The sequence below is a fragment of the Schistocerca serialis genome, chromosome 2 (assembly GCF_023864345.2).
Source record: "Schistocerca serialis cubense isolate TAMUIC-IGC-003099 chromosome 2, iqSchSeri2.2, whole genome shotgun sequence".
NCBI lineage: Eukaryota > Metazoa > Arthropoda > Insecta > Orthoptera > Acrididae > Schistocerca > Schistocerca serialis.
This window is the reverse complement of record NC_064639.1, coordinates 1,052,434,044-1,052,453,052: the sequence shown is the minus strand read 5'-3', so window position 1 is coordinate 1,052,453,052 and position 19,009 is coordinate 1,052,434,044. Positions and strand designations below refer to the sequence as shown.

The 19,009-nt window shown below is 39.6% G+C and overlaps 1 protein-coding gene across 1 annotated transcript; it reads right to left on the bottom strand.

The window, feature by feature from the left end:
- Positions 1-1,618: 1,618 nt before the first annotated feature.
- On the bottom strand, positions 1,619-18,732 carry LOC126456618 (uncharacterized). The gene is made up of 4 exons (XM_050092362.1): positions 18,677-18,732; positions 13,279-14,017; positions 11,540-12,595; positions 1,619-1,693 (listed from the first exon to the last, which is right to left on the bottom strand). Exons 1-4 carry the CDS (start codon positions 18,730-18,732, stop codon positions 1,619-1,621), a joined length of 1,926 nt encoding a protein of 641 aa, XP_049948319.1.
- Between the last annotated feature and the right edge of the window lie 277 nt (positions 18,733-19,009).

Here is a 19,009-nt window from a genome sequence, read left to right as displayed (position 1 = left end):
GTCATTTGAAATTCGTAGCTGATCTATTGACAGCGCTGTATCTGTTGAGAATGATGATTTTTTTCCCCTGTTGGTACTGTGATTGTATGTGATTAGAGTGATGAAGTACACAACATGGCATTTGTGAAGTGAAATGGATGCTATGACAAATGGTTTCCAGAGAGTTCTAGATGTCAAAAGCTGTGTACAATTTTGGAACCCACATAGTAGCTTTTACTTACTAATACCCCATTTGGAAGCAGATGCTTTAGGAACTATAGGAAACAAGGAACAGTATTATTTACCTGCTAAAGAATAGTCTGCTTTGAGTAGCCACTACATTTTGCAACTAGTTATTTGGGAAATTTCTGAGTAGTTAGATGCCAACATAAATTGGATGAGTTTATTTTGTGTCTATGTGTTAAAGAACAGGGTAAAAGTAATAGTGCCAACTGATATTTTTCCTCCAGGCAAGTCAACATTAATACAAAATGGGAGTACTGAGGTACTCAAGAACAGCAGGTGTAAGCACTACAGACAGACGATAAAAAGAAATTTGAATTACAGAATAAAAAAAGCTATTTTCTATTTATCCCAGAAAGTAGATTTTCTATAAATTAAACGTAACAAAAGTAACTTAAATGAAGAATACAAAATAAAATTGTTTTCCTAGTTAAAGCAACGAAAGAATCTGCAGTATTTAACAAAAGAGAGTTCTAAGAAGGATAATTTTACTCAAGTTCACTGCAAAAATTTAAATAAACAGTCATATTTGCTACGAAAAATCATTATTTAAGAAAATCATATTTTATAAGAGAAAATAAATTATCTTAAAAATTAACACAGTTGATTATTGAGCGGAACTTGATATAGATAGAATTGCCTCTGAAAGAAATAACATCTCTGGTTTCTTGCTAAAATTTAAATGACAAAAGAATAGTGATAAGTGGGAGCAGGAATTTTCTCCATAACTTACAGAAGAGCATAAACTTAATCAATAACTTTATTAATTTGAAAATAACGAAAAGAAGTGTTTCTGAAGATCCAAGTGTTTCTGTCGATCCTGGATCTACGATCAGGTGAAGTAGAACAATTTTGATTTTTTATAGTTATCAGTTAAAATGCAAAAGATATCAATATGTCCTGAAGACAACTTGAGATAGATAAAAGAATCCCAGTATTTTTGTAGTGCTTCAATTTATGAATTATTGAGAAGTAGTAACATTGTTTTCTGGTCGGTTGTAACATAAAACACTCCTAACAGAAAAACCCAAGCATTTGTATATGTATTCCATAGATCAGAGGTTTTTATGTTTATTTCATTGTCCGTAAGACTCACTGGTTCTTTTGCGTACAGCAAGAGAAGCAAAGAGAAATAGGAATCACAAAACAATATATCATCCCTAACAGAGTTTGCTTGTGCTATCAATAAGTGTATGATAATTATTGTCATATTTAAGTGGCTTTTATGCAAGTATAGAAAAGGTTAATTATTATTGTACGTTGCTTTAATCAAAATCTTCGAACAAGAATTAAAAGTGGTTATTTGTAGTTGTACAGAGATAAGGAGAAGAAACAGATTGAGGTGGTGCGGTGGTCAGTGAACTAAGTTCCTGATCGGCCATACAAGAGTATTTTATCACGAGCTGTTGAGACGTCGAGTTGTCACAACTGCAAGGTTATGCATCAGTGGTGCAGTTGACACTTCAAATGGCTAAAAGCAAAAGTAAAAAAATTAGTATTGTCCAAGGCAGCTAAACAGTGAAGATTGAAATATTGACATAGTAGAAACTTCTGTGTTTGTTAGAGATTGGTAATTGATAGTAGGTAACAGTGGATTTTGGTTTAGCTGTTTGTGGTTGTGAGACCTGTAAAACAAATACAAAGAACAAAGGCTTTGGGTGATGAATCGACAAATAAGAGTGGTTTTCAGTAATCCAGAATGAAAGCGGCTGCAAGTTTAAAGCAAATGTTACAACAGCTAATTGCAAGGTAACAAGACTTAAAACAAAGACAGGAGGAGACAAAAAGAGAGGGACATGAGTTTAAGAAAGCGTTTAAAGACAATATGTCATATTTAATAATAAGATAGTAGTTTTAGAAGAGGAAGTACAACATGTAAATTCACTTCCTGGAGAAGCTGTTGAATTAAAATAATCCCAGGATGTGGCCATAGCATTATTGTTAAAATGTTACACAGCAGATAGATGAAAAATGCAATAAATTAGACAAAAATATTAAGACACATAGGAAGGAGCGAAAGAAAAGATTTTTTGCAGGTAGACGAAGGTAGTAAACAAGTACAGGAACAGATCAAAAATATAGGCAATGTTAATTCAAAGTTAGAGAAGGCTCCAGAACGTGTGGTCTCCGTAAAGGAGACCAGTATGCCAGTGAAGGAAGCTAGTTTTTACAGTAAAGGTCGCAATTTTGGACCGGAAACCAACTTAAGCGGTTGCAGAGTTGTAGCTTCCATTCCATTTAGTAAGCAGGAAAGTAATAATAATGACTGCAATGATATAAATTCAATAGTCGTCCACAGGCCAGAAATTTCATGTCCTGTCAGTGATGTAAAAAGTGTTCATAGCGACAATGAAACTGATTGGGCGGAAGAACTGAGATTAGGAATTTAAAAATGCTGTGTATCACTTTCCCAGGTTTAAGCCGACTAGTGTTATCCATTCAGACATTTTCTTAAAATCTTTTCAAGGGCATTCACCCACGTCACGGTAAAGTAAAGGAAATACTAGATTCATGAATGGTCACCTAGAATGAATCCCAGTGGGTTATGCTTAATACAAATTGATTTGCAATTTAGAAGGTTTTGCAAGAGTTTTCATTTTCAAGTACTGGTGCGGGAACGTTCAGAGGAAATTGGGACTTGAATTATTTGGCCCTCAGAGATACAATTATAGTTGGGGTGGCTATAGGAATTTTATGGAATATCATCTCAATCAAGCTTTGTATTTAAGTGATCCAGTTAGTGAGTTACGTTTCAGTGGGGTTTTAATTACAAGGCTATAAGATAAGGAACATCAACGATTAACAAATGAAAAGTGGTCACAGGCCCAAGTTTTATAAATTACATTAGTTGGATAATTTAAAGAACTCTACAGATAAAAGAGAAACGAAGGTAGTAACTGGGTAAATGTGAATAAAGGAAAGGGAAGGTTTCAGGAGGGAAAGATGAATAATAACTATCGCTCTCGTAAGTATAATACGGCTCATCCAACAAACCCTAACAGACACAACTTCCAAAGTCAAATTCAGCGGAGAAATCTCACAATCTTTTTCCGTCAAGACTGGCGTGCGGCAGGACGATGGCCTCGCCCCACTACTTTTCAACATCGTTTAAACCAAAGTCATCAGAGAATGGGAACAAGAACTGAAAAATCGAAACGTCTGGAGACCTATCAGGCTAGGAAAAGAAAAGGATAACATCGACGTCACATGCCTAGCCTTAGCTGATGACCTCACGATCCTTTCTGGTGATGAACAAACAGCAATCCATCAGATTGAAGTCCTCAAAGCATTTGATGAGAAAGTTAGATTGCAAATTTCTTTTTCTAAAACCGAATTCATGACTAAAAGACACATCAAAACACAAAATTTAATCACAAAATGTGGCACAGTAAACAAGGTTAACCACTTCAAGTACTTAGGGGAAATTATTGAGCCTACAGGTACAGAAACACTAGTACAAAAAAAAAAAAAAAAAAAAAAAAAAAAAAAACCACGAGAACTCAAAATCCGGAAAGCATGTGGGAAAGTCGAGAGCATCTACAATAAAAATTGCATAAACATCATCACAAAAGTTCGACACTACATGACTGTTATCATACATGAAACACTCTACGCCAACGAGACTCTAAACCTTAATTACAAAGGAGACCTCGAAAATATCAAAAAGGCTGAAAGAAAAGTCATCTGAAAAATCCCAGGTCCAAAACTCAAAGACGAAGGATACCGTCTACAATCGCACGCAGTCACAGAAAAATATTCCAGCATCGAAACCGATTTCCGCAAACGACGACTGAAATTCTATGGACACATCATGAGAGTAGATGACAACCGACTAATGAAAAAAATTTTGACGTACTTACAGAAACTGAAAAAGACAACAGTCTGGATAAAACAGGTACAAATTGATCTAAAAAATGCCAAAATCCCACCGATAGACATCAAAGATCGAAACGTGTTCAGACATACGGTCTACAGCTGCGAAATTTCATCGGAAGACAAACCCAAGGTAACTAGGGGAAAGTGGTCAGACGAACGTCGAACTAAGCATAGCGAGATGGTGAAATAATTCTGGAAGAACAAGAAAAATAACAGCCACAGGTCATAATTTGGTTTATGTGATCTTATATGGGTCTAAACAGCGTAAATAAATAAATAATAACTATAATAATAGCATTAGCGAAAATGAATAGGTGATTATAGAGAAGGTTTTACTCAATAACAGTAATCCTAACCCCATACCTAGCTCATCTCAGTCCCACAATGGGTTGAAAAGTGGATTTGCATGATATCAGCTAAAGAGTTGCCTATGGGAAGAGAAATATCTGAACAAAAATTTTCAACAACAATAATAGTACACGATCCAGTCACATTAATGTGACTACCGCCTATGTTCGACGTCAACGTGCGATAACTACTCACAGACAGGAAGTGGCAGCACTAGCAATGGACGGTGTATAAAGTTTGTCGGGGGAACGCGGGAAACAGTGCAGTCGTTGTCGTAACGGGGAAACGGAGTGACGTTCAAAGGGGCATGATAATTGACTTTGGGGCTAAGGCCGGAAGCATTTCCGTAACGGCTAAATTTGTTGACTGCGTGCCGCCGCGGTTAAAGTATACACTATCTGATCAAAAGTATCCGGACAATAATACGAGGTCGATCCACCCTTCGTCTTTATGACGGCTTGAACTTTGCTCGGGACACTTGCAATGAGGGGTCTGAATGGCTGTACAGGAATGGCAGCCCGTTATTCCTCAAGAGCCGAAACCAGAGAAGGTAGTGACGTTGGATACTGAGATCTTGAGGTAAGTGAATATTCTAACTCATGTCATTGGTGTTCCATTGGGTTTGAAACTCTGGGTGGGCCACAGTATTTCAGAAATGTTATTCTCCATAGATCATTGCCTCGTAGATGATGCTTTATGACACAGTGCATTGTCATGCTGGAACAAGCAATCATCGTCTCGAAACTGTCCCTCCACTGTACACAGTACACAACGCTGTAAAATGTGTTCATATCCTTACCCATTTAGTATTTTCTTAAGCGTAATATGGGGACTACACTCAAACCATGAAAAACACCCCATAGCGTAAATCACCTCCTGCATACTTCATTTTTGGCACTGTACTTGATGTTAGCTAGCGTTCTCCAGGCATCTACCAAATCCAAACTCTTCCTTCGGATTGCCACAGGGTATAGCGTGATTCATCACTCCAAAACAGTCGTTTCCAGTCAGCCAGTGTCCAGTGGCGCCAGCCACTCTTTACACCACCATAAGTGTTGCTTAGCACTGACTGGAGAAATGTGTCGCTTATGAGGAGCTTCTCGCTCATTGTGCCCTACTCTTTTTAATTCCCTACACACAGTCATTGTGCTGACTGGTCTGCTGGAAGCACTTTGGAATTCAAGAATGGTACCTTCCGCTAATTTCATGATATTTTTATATGGCCACCCTCCGCAATGCTTGATGGTTCCTGTCCATCAGCGTATGAGATCTGCCTAGTCTTGGTTTAGCCATGATAGTTTGCGACCGAACCGCCGAATCTTTCCATCAGTAAATGGGGTATGTTCTCAAGTGACTCCGATGTTTTAACCCCTCCACTGACAGAATGACCCGCTTCCTACTTCCGTATGTATAAAGCCAATACGGACTTGTAGCTGTCACGCCTTTGCGCTTACTGCTACGTATTTTAACTGTAAATAGCTCAGCCCTGATGGTAAGAGTTAGTAGTGAATTCTGGCGTTATTAATCTTTGAAGACAGCACAGCTGCCACAAGCTCAGCTCACTTTTACTCTACTCCTACCCTCGCCATTACACCACATTAACTAGGTGCTACATGGACCTTGCTAAATTCACTTGCGTATACATTTTTGACCGTTACTCGCCAGTATTTACCTAATGATTAGTACACTCCTAACCGGACTATTTCCCAAAGAGCTGTGGTGATTGAACGGGTTCGATCCACGGCCTACAGTGCCCTACAGTTCACACGGTAACACTGCCTACCTGACCCACTTAACTTGGTAGTGAGCTTATGTATCCAATCACCACTGCTAGCAGCAGTAGATAATCCTATCAGCACGACGAGAGCAGCAGACTTACCGTCGAATCCTCCTGAAAATACTTATAACTACGGTCGCCAGCTCTGAAGGAGCAAAAGAATAAATCAATTTTTTGGCTTGTTTCAAAGTGAAACGGCTTGAGTTGAATTTTAAACTTAATTCTGAATATTACTATTTCTGATCATTCTAGGTGATTCTACAAAGCAAATACTCTCTCAATTTCTGTGAGTTGGCTTGGTAGTTACCACCAGGACAATTTAAGCAACTTAGGTTAACAAACTTCTACCCTTCAACTTATTTAATGATTTTGGGATATTACTCTTGGACAATTGCTATAGAATTAGTTAATTGACTTTACTTGAAAGGTTATTCAGAAAAATTTAAGTAACTATAAATAGGCGACTCATTCTGGTGTGACCATTGCTCTTTTCTACATTCTTAAACGCTAAAGTATTCTACAACCAAAAGAATTGTAAATGAAAGAGGCGATGGTGGCCTCAGTCTGATTTCACTACACTATGTTTCAGGTTACTACACTTTACAAGGAACAACATGCGTCGTAATTTTGCTCATTACTATATTCTGTCTTCTGCACTTGCACAAAAGAAAACTGGTATTCTCCTTTTACATGTATACAAAGTTCGACTTAACAATTTCAAGCAGTCTTGCCTTGGGTAGACGTGTCGGTGCTGGTGGTGATATGCATGTGGCTAACGCAGCTCTTCCTCTTCACGCCTCGTGCCCTTAATGGCGGCTGGAACTACGAGCTGTAGCACTCGTATAAGCTACTGCGCGTCCGCCATAAAATCTGGGCGCAGGAACTCTTACACTCAGCCCCAGTGGCATAGAGACGGCTTCGACAACCATTCGTCGCGTTCCACTCCACAAACGGCGACGATATTCGCCTCTTCGCTGTTGCCCAATCACTTTTGCGTGAGCACAGTTACGCACGTCCGCTCACGTCAACACTCCCCAGGCCAATCCATTGTTCAGTCCCTGTGTCTCCAGCTACCTCTAGCTACGCTCGTATCACCAAGAGTGGGGGCGTTCCCCTACCACCTTTTCACCGAAATCATTTAGTATTTAAGAATATTTGTATTTATTACCCTGGAGTTCATACCAGTCATAATAATTTACTACTAGCGCTTTATAACATTAAATCATACAGTAATAGCTTATAATTACCAAGAAAAAGAATACATTTGACTACATTGTCTGAGAGCCAGCGCTAATTCCCAGTTTCGCCAATAGATGGCATCAGGGTGCACTCCCGGGCAGTCTCACACCAGCGCGCCCATTTCCGACGCGCGGGCTCCAAATTACTGTCAGCCCACCATCATTTCAGTTCCGTTACACATGCCCCACTTCTTATTGGAGTATCTAACCGTGATAATTCAATAAGAAGTCTCTCCTATAATGAATCTGAAATTTTTGTTAAGCTTTTTACCAAGGGTTTTCCCTTTCTTACTGATACACCTCGGTACTTATATTACTTATTTAAAATTAAACACCAATTCTTTCTATCTTTCCTGCTAAACATTACATAAATGATTTACATACATTCTTTACAATTTTCTTACATCTAAACACAGTACACTTTAAACATCTTTTTTACAAAAATTTTAAATACACTTCTTTTATCTCAGGCAAGTAAAACACACGTTAAGCGCCTATTACTTTATAGCCCGTCCTTTTCACTTTACCTCCTCACTTTTCTACCTCTTCCACAACACTTATTTACACATCTATTAAGGCTTTCTTAGAAGCTCAGTCTTTCCCAGTCTGTTTAGTCTCTACTTAAACTAGAAGTTTCATTAGAATACTGCAACATATTTTAGTGAACATTTACCTTTCACATAGAACAAAAGAAACAAAACTATTTACATATTGGTTTACTTTAATATTTATTTATATATTTAATTTCAATCTGGTAGAATTCGTGGTTCATACCTTTTGAGATCCACTATGTTTCTTACTCCCAGGCGTTTGCCTGTTAATGGGTACTCTAAATAATAAGCGTTCACATTGGGTATGGACACTATTTTAAATGGTCCATTATATATATATTTAAATTTGCTGATCTCGTTATTAATTTCACTTGACTTTTCATGTGTTTTTACAAGAACGAGATCACCTATTTTGAATTTAGGATTCCTTACTTTTTCGTCATGACGACGAATTCTCGCATCTGCTTGTTTTCTCATCTTGTCTTTTACTAAGTTCTTTTTACTATCATAATCTAATTCAACTCTATCTGGAAATTCTAGTAGGTCTTCTACTAGACTTTTACTTCTCGTCTTTTTCAGGATTTCTTCTGGAGTAAATCCAGTGCTCTCGTTTGTTAATGAATTCATGATTTCTTCGAATTCACTCACATACATGCCCCACTTCTTGTGGTTACTATGGCAGTACGTCCTAAATAACCGACCTATCTCACGCATATATCTTTCTGCCGGATTGCTTGATGGGTGATAAGCTGAGATATGGACCACTTCTACCTGTTTCTCAGTTATCCCATCCTTCCACATTTTTGAGCAAAACTGAACACCATTATCTGATAGTATTTTCTTTGGCTTCCCTACTTTCACAAAATAATCACACACCATTTTATCATACACAGCTCTGGCAGTAGCTTTTCTCAATGGATATAGCTTTATATACTTTGAGAAAAGTTCAACTGCTACAAATATGTACACAAAACCCCCCATGGTTTTTGGTAATGGTCCAAAGATATCTACTGCTACTATTTCTAATACTTCATCAGGTCTTATTGATTGCATGGGCCCTTGATTAGTTGCATTTGTTACTTTCGCCTTTTGGCATAGATCACAAGATCTTATCCTCTGTGCTACCCTTCGTGCCATGTTGTTAAAGGTAATGCATTCATCTAACTTATCGGTACACTTCCGTGCACCACAATGGCCATATGCCAAGTGAACATAATCTATCAGCACTTCAGTGTGTTGTTCCGGCCAACATACTCTCCACTTCCCTGGATTATTTAATCTTTGAAGATACAGTACACCTTTATGTATTTTATATGAAGCCCTTATGTTAGTTGCGTCCGGATTGTCAAACTTGACCTTTACCGACTTGAGTGCATCATCATCACTTTGATATCTTCGCATATTCCGACATATTTCCCTAATTTTTTCTCTCCCTTCCGCTTTTTTGAAGTAATTCACCTCAAAAACATCTTCCCTATTCTTTACACTTTCTAGTGCCTCACATCCTTCCGGTAATCTCGACAAAGCATCCGGTACTGCATGTTCTTTCCCTTTAACATACTTGATCTCTATATCAAATTGTTGTAAAAACAGCGCCCATCTGGTCAACCTGTTATGTAACAATCTGCAGTCCTTCAAAAATATTAAAGCTTTGTGGTCTGTATGGACCACAGTCTTATGCCCCCATAAGAAAAGTTGAAATTTCCTAAAACCCCATACTATAGCTAAAGCCTCCTTCTCTGAAACCGTATAGTTTCTTTCGTACTTAGACATGGTTCTACTCGCAAATGCTATTTGTCTATGAGTTTTTTCCCCATCTATCATTACCTCCTGAAATATGGATACTCCCAATCCATAATCTGAACTATCTGTTGCCATGTGGAATGGTTCACACAGGTCAGGGTGCCATAACTTTATGTTTTTAGCCAAATTGTCTTTTAGCTGGTTGAATGCTGTTTCACATTCCTCAGTCCACATATACACACTGTTCTTCTTAAGTAGGTTGTTCAGATGTGGGCTATTGAACACCTGATCATCCACATACTTACGATAAAAGGAACAAAGTCCTATAAACGACTTTAGTTGTTTTTTATTCTTGGGAGCCGGACAATTTCTTATTGCTTTGACTTTATCGGGATCCTTTTCAATTCCCTCTGGTGTTACTATGTGACCTAAAAACTTTATTTCTTTCTTCACAAACTCGCATTTTTTCAGGTTCAGGGTCATTCCTCCTTTAATTAAAGCTTTGAACACCCTGTCACATATCTCCACGTGCTCTTCCCATGTCCTTGTAGCAATTAACAGATCATCTACATAAACCGTGATTAGCGAACTAAGTTCATTCCCTAAAATTTTGTCTAAAGCCCGAATGAACACTGAAACGGAAGTATTTAGGCCAAATGGTACCACGGTGAAATGGTAGCATTTGCCATTGAATAAAAATGCCGTGTACTTCCTAGACTCCTCACTTAATGGGATTTGCCAGTATCCTGCAGTTAGGTCTAAACTAGTCATGTACTTTACACCATTAAACTTCTGCAATAAATTATCTATGTTCTCTGGACGATCCAACTCCCTCTTCACTACTTTATTCAGAGTACGAGCATCTATCACTATTCGTACACTCCCATCCTTCTTACCTACTATCACTAGTGGGTTATTATATGGGCTAGAACTCCGTTCAATGACCCCACATGAAACCATTTTATCTATTTCTTTTTGAACTGCTTCTTTCTTAGACAAGGGTACATTATATGGTGGTTTAAAGAAAGGTTCATGCTCCTCTACCTCCATGCAGTACTCATAATTTATCACTCGTCCCGGTTTGTCCGAAAATACCTCCTGATTTTCTTTCAGAATTTGCCATAGATCCCCCCTTTGGCATCAGATAGTCCTTCCGTTTTATCCACTACATTTCGAAGGAGTGTCTCCTTATTTCCATCTTCAACTATCTGCCTCACGAGAAACCAATCAAATTTTTGACCTATTCCTGAATTATGATCATCTATAAATTCTACCCATCTCAGCTGGTTCTCTTCCATTACTCTAGATGATTCAAATGGTATTTCTAATACCGCACTATCAACTTTACAAACTATTATCCCTTTGTCACAATCTATAATTACTTTCTGTTTTATTAACCAGTCAATGCCTAAAATGATCTCGGCACTGAGCTCTGGAACTACTAAAAATGCATTCGAAAATAGCTTGTTTTTTATCTTAAATTCCATCATCACTTGATGTTTAACAGGTTTACTACATTTCCCTGTCGCCCCTATCACTTTAACACCTGTTACTGGCATCATGACTACTCCTCGTTGCTCTTTGATCATCTCAAAAAATGCGTGCGAAATAGCACTTATTTGAGCACCCGTATCCAACAATACATATAAATCGTATCCACATATATTAATGGGTAGGATTGTTTGCATCCTATTGTCCTCTTTCATACTTTCTTTATCTTCCCATAATAAATCCTTTTCCACCGCCAAGTCTTGCCATATTATTTTTCCGGTTTTTATACTGACTATTCCATCTGGAGGTTTCTTTCTCCTTTTCATCCTAAATTCTTTCACCACTTTTTCCAATAGTCCTTCGTCTAGGCTCTTTAATGCCATCTCGTTCTCATTCGAATCTGTCATGCCTGAACTCTCGGTTGCAGAGTCGGAAACTTCCTCTACTTCTTTTTCTCCCTGGATGCTTTCTGATGATTCTGACGATAATTCCTCCTCCATAGAAATATGACCTTCTTCGGATTCAAATAATTCTCGCAAATTATAATCCCTTTCTCTACTTTCCCTTTGTTGGATAGTACATTCGCCACTCTTACTTTCATTATTTTCCCCTACTAATGGAATTCCAGTCTCACTCAACTCATTTGCTTCAGTACTACAGGGATCACAACACTCTTTCTCTTGGTTAGATACACTTTCTCCAATTTCTTTAAAAGAATCTTCATCACAGTCATGTACTCTTGCTGTCACTAGGTACACATCATAATCGGTATGGCTCTCTAACACTGTCATATTCGGGTCCAAATTAATCACTTGAGTGGAAGATCTTTCTAATTGTGCTGGCTGGCTTTTGAGCTGATGTACATATTCTGCATACGAGGTAATTTCTGAATCGGCATGCGTCTCTGCACTATGCCCCTTTTTCTTATCCACCCTTTCCTCTTTAATTACTTCTCGATGCGATTCGTCGACTATTCGTACGAACCTTTTACCATAAGTCACATCACTCCTACCTTGCCCCTGCCTCTCTGCACAGTTGCCATCCCTACCGACAAACAACGCCTTCTCTGACTCTTCCTTCATCAATTCGTCACTCTGACCTCGAATTGTACTTATTTCATTCACGTGAGCCTTCACATCCGACCGATATTCTTTTTCTACTTCATTTCCCTTAATAATTCCTCTCTGCTCTCTCTCCTCTGTTTGTATCCCTGCATTATACTTCGCAAAGTTTCGTTTATGTAACTGCTCTTCAGGCGAACGACGCACTATCCTACTATAGTACTGACTACTCCGATCTTCTCTATATTTGGGCCATTTCTTTCTTTCCGCGCGCGTTAGGCCCTTGACCTGCGCGGTATTTAGTTTTCCTGATTTTGATAATGCATCCCGTTTCCCTGATAGTGTCCTCTCCCTCGCTGAGAGTTACCTCCTCGACCTCTTCCTCTCATCATGTTAATTTGCGGTTCATTCCTACCACCTTTTACTATTCCATTCTGATTTCTGAAACCTCGAAACTCTCTAGTTTCCCGCCACCTATCTTCATTCTCAATTTTTTCTAAAAATTCATCGAATGTTCGATGAGTGCCTCCTACATAACGCTTTGAATCGTCAGGTAGCTTTCTCCACAACTCCCACACTATCTCCGATTCTGATCTACGATCTTTAAGATACTCCAAACGCTTGAACCATCCTTCACAGTATTCTTTCATGAGCCCACGCCCATGTTCTGGCATTCTGGCGACAACGAATTCTCTCCACAACCTATCCCTCTGTTGTGTGCCCCAGAATTCATCAAGGAACTTTTCTTTGAAGTCTGTAAACTTCAAATTGTCGATATCCAAATTCAATCCCCAACGTTTAGCATGACCTGCTAAAGCGTCTATTACTAAATTAATTTTTTCTTTATCCGACATGTCTGTTGGTAAGACACGTTCACAATTTTTTATAAAATCCATTGGATGCCATCCACCTTGTTTCTTTTGAGGATCGTATTTTTCCTCCCTACTCAGTATTTCCGATTTTTGCATTACCAATGGGATACCACTACAGTTAAGAAACGTCTGATTCTGAACTTGCTGACTTAGCAATTTTATCTCATTACGCAGTGTATTTTCCTGCTCCTGCACACATGCATCAAAACTCAACATGGTATTGCGCAGTGTTTCAATATCAGCTGCTGTTTCTTTAACAATCTCTTTCTTTACAACTGGTACTATCACCTGTAATTTACTTTCAATTATCGGTTCTAATTTTTCACTAATCAAAGGTTCCACTGATTTCTCTATTTTCTGAATTTCGGTATCAAATCTTTTCTCTATTTCTGTGACTTTTCTCTGAACATTTGTTATTTCAGCCCTAATGCTATTTACTGATTTGTTTACCTCTGTGATACGTTGGCTTTGCGTATTCAAAATATCTAAATTGGCTTTTATTTTACCAGATAGGTTTTCATCCAGTTGGGATATATGACTAGCCATTTCTGCTTTCAAACTAGCATTCCCTTCTCGAATTTGCGCCATCATACTATTTAACAAACTTGTTAATTCCATATCCTCTCCCTTGTGACTTGCATCCACAGATACATTGGGTTCACTTTTCACTACCTTTGGTTTCACTTCCCATTCCTCCTGTTTTGTGGGTGTGGATTCATCTATAGGATTTTCCAACCCTACAACAGTATCTATGGTCCCTAATTCTGGGTCTGACCTTGTAATGTTTTCGTCTTGCTTGTTACTATTCGACTCCATCTTAAGCTGCTGTATTTCGTGCCTAATAGAAATGTTTATTAAACCAAGTATTACTTGTTTAACTCCTACTATTGGACTTTCTTTTGCTGCTTTGCAGGTTGTCGTCTTGAACTTACCAATTGTGGTATATTTGTCTACAACAGAATTTTAAATTTAAAATTTTCTTGAAACTACAAGTTTATATAAAACACTTTTATTGCAGCCATTATTCTACAAACTTGGTAAGTCCTGTCACGGTCGCCACATGCGACCGAACCGCCGAATCTTTCCATCAGTAAATGGGGTATGTTCTCAAGTGACTCCGATGTTTTAACCCCTCCACTGACAGAATGACCCGCTTCCTACTTCCGTATGTATAAAGCCAATACGGACTTGTAGCTGTCACGCCTTTGCGCTTACTGCTACGTATTTTAACTGTAAATAGCTCAGCCCTGATGGTAAGAGTTAGTAGTGAATTCTGGCGTTATTAATCTTTGAAGACAGCACAGCTGCCACAAGCTCAGCTCACTTTTACTCTACTCCTACCCTCGCCATTACACCACATTAACTAGGTGCTACATGGACCTTGCTAAATTCACTTGCGTATACATTTTTGACCGTTACTCGCCAGTATTTACCTAATGATTAGTACACTCCTAACCGGACTATTTCCCAAAGAGCTGTGGTGATTGAACGGGTTCGATCCACGGCCTACAGTGCCCTACAGTTCACACGGTAACACTGCCTACCTGACCCACTTAACTTGGTAGTGAGCTTATGTATCCAATCACCACTGCTAGCAGCAGTAGATAATCCTATCAGCACGACGAGAGCAGCAGACTTACCGTCGAATCCTCCTGAAAATACTTATAACTACGGTCGCCAGCTCTGAAGGAGCAAAAGAATAAATCAATTTTTTGGCTTGTTTCAAAGTGAAACGGCTTGAGTTGAATTTTAAACTTAATTCTGAATATTACTATTTCTGATCATTCTAGGTGATTCTACAAAGCAAATACTCTCTCAATTTCTGTGAGTTGGCTTGGTAGTTACCACCAGGACAATTTAAGCAACTTAGGTTAACAAACTTCTACCCTTCAACTTATTTAATGATTTTGGGATATTACTCTTGGACAATTGCTATAGAATTAGTTAATTGACTTTACTTGAAAGGTTATTCAGAAAAATTTAAGTAACTATAAATAGGCGACTCATTCTGGTGTGACCATTGCTCTTTTCTACATTCTTAAACGCTAAAGTATTCTACAACCAAAAGAATTGTAAATGAAAGAGGCGATGGTGGCCTCAGTCTGATTTCACTACACTATGTTTCAGGTTACTACACTTTACAAGGAACAACATGCGTCGTAATTTTGCTCATTACTATATTCTGTCTTCTGCACTTGCACAAAAGAAAACTGGTATTCTCCTTTTACATGTATACAAAGTTCGACTTAACAATTTCAAGCAGTCTTGCCTTGGGTAGACGTGTCGGTGCTGGTGGTGATATGCATGTGGCTAACGCAGCTCTTCCTCTTCACGCCTCGTGCCCTTAATGGCGGCTGGAACTACGAGCTGTAGCACTCGTATAAGCTACTGCGCGTCCGCCATAAAATCTGGGCGCAGGAACTCTTACACTCAGCCCCAGTGGCATAGAGACGGCTTCGACAACCATTCGTCGCGTTCCACTCCACAAACGGCGACGATATTCGCCTCTTCGCTGTTGCCCAATCACTTTTGCGTGAGCACAGTTACGCACGTCCGCTCACGTCAACACTCCCCAGGCCAATCCATTGTTCAGTCCCTGTGTCTCCAGCTACCTCTAGCTACGCTCGTATCACCAAGAGTGGGGGCGTTCCCCTACCACCTTTTCACCGAAATCATTTAGTATTTAAGAATATTTGTATTTATTACCCTGGAGTTCATACCAGTCATAATAATTTACTACTAGCGCTTTATAACATTAAATCATACAGTAATAGCTTATAATTACCAAGAAAAAGAATACATTTGACTACATTGTCTGAGAGCCAGCGCTAATTCCCAGTTTCGCCAATAGATGGCATCAGGGTGCACTCCCGGGCAGTCTCACACCAGCGCGCCCATTTCCGACGCGCGGGCTCCAAATTACTGTCAGCCCACCATCATTTCAGTTCCGTTACAAGTTCCTGCGCCTGAAGTTACTTTTACATCTGAAGACTCCTCTCCATGAAGAGAGGAACCTCACTCTGTTGAGCGGTACTCCATATTGGTTTCAGTGACACAGTTGTGGCTACTGTGCTTCTGTAGGTTGCTAGCTTGCCTGAACACTGCGGTCCGGTTGTGTGCCATGCTGAGCCACAAACTAACAATCACATCACCAACAGTCGACTTGGGCAGATGTAAAATGGCTGAAATGTTCGTGAAGAATTTCTTATTCAGATGACATCCAGTGACTACTCCATGTTCGAAGTTGCTGAGCTCTCCTGGCTGACTGATTCTGCTGACGCTGCTTCTTTTCTGATAACGCAATACTCTTCACCTCCGTTGATATCTGCAGGTCTGTCTCTCATGGTATCTATTGGTCAAGTCTACATTCCGTAGGGGTGACCGGATACTTTTACTGGATAGTGTATTTAGGCTATGTATAGTGAATAGTTGGGATACACCTGAAGTTACTTTTACATCTGAAGACTCCTTTCCATTAAGAGATCCGTACCTCACTCCGTTGAGCGGTTCTCCATATTCGTTTCAGTGACACAGCTGTGGCTACTGTGCCTCTGTAGGTTGCTAGCACAGTCTAACATTAACAGTCGCGACACTTCGCCTCGATTTTGTTGCCTACCGCGCGCCAACAGCGCGCCAAGCAGCCAGTAACCTAAACTGTTAGTGCGGCGCGATCGTGAAAGCGAATAGTGGGCGTTTATTTTGATTTCTACAATGGTTTCTACAAGCGAGACAGTTTGTAGCACAATAAGTTGCAGATACAACAGGAAGAAGACACCACAGGTGTCTTTTTTTTAGGTTTCCTAAGGATCCTGAGAGGTATATTCCATCATGTTACTAAACTGTATCCTCAGGATTCACTTGCAAACTACGTCTGTATTAATGATTAATGTTTCGTTTTAGGAGCAGAAAACGGATAGTTAGTAGCAGACGAGAAGACTTTATGAAAAAAAGACCCAGTTTACCCGTATAATAATATTAGGTTTTGTAAGCTACATTTCAAACAAAACCAGTTCATGAACGCAGACAATAATAAACTCGTGTGGAACGCAGGACCCACACTGTTTGACATCCCCAATAATCACCTCAACTGACGATGAAGAGGAAACTGCCACAAAAATTCGACAATCCATCTAAAGCTGTAAAACAGTCCAATGACCCAAAAGCAGCCAGTTCAGCTCTCCATGTATCAGTGCCAGATTCGTGTGAATCGTCAACACAGACCTGCTGTCACGATGAAGTGGTTAGGTTAAGTGCAGTTATTCGTGTTCTACAAAAGTGTAATGTTTGGTATGTATTTCATTCACTTCTGTTGTTTGTCACTTAATTTTCCATGCTTCCTTCGTGTGATGACATTTTTTTGTTAACACCTTCTCCACTGACAGATTGTTTGAAAATTATTCAAATATTTGGTTTTGCATGAAATGTAATGTAGTCAGCTTATTATAATGTTTTCAACATATTTCACCCGCTATTTGGCAGGTGCTTGTCCCACTTAGAATAATATAAAGATGAAGGTCGTACTTGTGGCAGCAGGCGACAATAACAAACACAGTAGGCCTACCGAACGATAAATGAGCTGTCGATCGCTTTTGCATGTAGAGGTAGATGTCTGTGCTTCTTACGTGTGAATCTGTGTGTTTATATTCTTTTGATATCAACGAGGTAAGCTGCAATTCTATCCAATGTCACAAGTGTTTCTCCAAGAATGTGTTGTAGCTAGCCATTCGATTCATGGTTTTTGTCCATACTTGCGCTTATTTTAGAATCATTTTTAGAAATATATATGCCTTCTGATATTACCCAAAACCTTGGAGGCAACAAAATAACTCAAATATTTCGTAAATAACGTAGGAAATGGATGCAAAACAAACATTATGCTTACGACGCGTCTGATGTTCACCTTACTCGTCACTTGGAGCGCTAGTGTCGCTCCATCTGTCACACGGTAACAACTTTTACAGCTGTGAGTGTCGCGACTGTTATGTTAGACTGTGGTTGCTAGCTCGCCTCAACTGAACCCGTTGGAGTACACCAGGCAACACTGGGGTCCGGTTGTGCGCCATGCTGAGCCACAAACTCACAATCACATCACCAATAGTGCACTTTGGCAGATGTAGAATGGCTGAAATGTTCCTGAAGAATTTCTTATTCAGATGGCATCCAATGACTAGTTCATGTTCGAAGTTGCTGATTCTGGTTCTTTACTGATAAAGCAATACTCCTCGCCTCCACTGATATTTGCAGGTCCGCCTCTCATGGCATATATTGGTCAAGTCTACATTCCGTGGGGGTGACCGGATACTTTTACTGGATAGTGTAAATAGGCTATGTACAGTGATGATCATATAACACACCCTTGGGATACGCCTGAAGTTACTTTTACATCTGAAGACTTCTCTCCGTTAAAAGATCCATACCGCACTCCGTTGAGCAGTACTCGATATTGGTTTCAGTGCTACAACTGTGGCTACTGTGCTTCTGTAGGTTGCTAGCTCACCTGAACTGAACCCTTTGGAGTACACCAGGCAACACTGCCGTCCGCTTGTGCGCCATGCTGAGCCACAAACTCGTAATCTGAGGAACCTCGGTAATGCTCTGCAGATGGAGCTGGCACAAGTGTCTTTGGAGGCCGTGCTGCGATAAACAGAGCCGCGAACGACCGATCAATTTAGCCGTTTGTGTTCAAGAGCAACAAGTGCTTCAGACTGAACACATGTCTGACATGAAACTTCCAGGCAGACTAAAACTGTGTGCCGGTCCGAGACACGAACTCGGGACATTTACCTTTCGCCGGCAAGTGCTCTACCGTCTGAGCTACCCAACCACGACT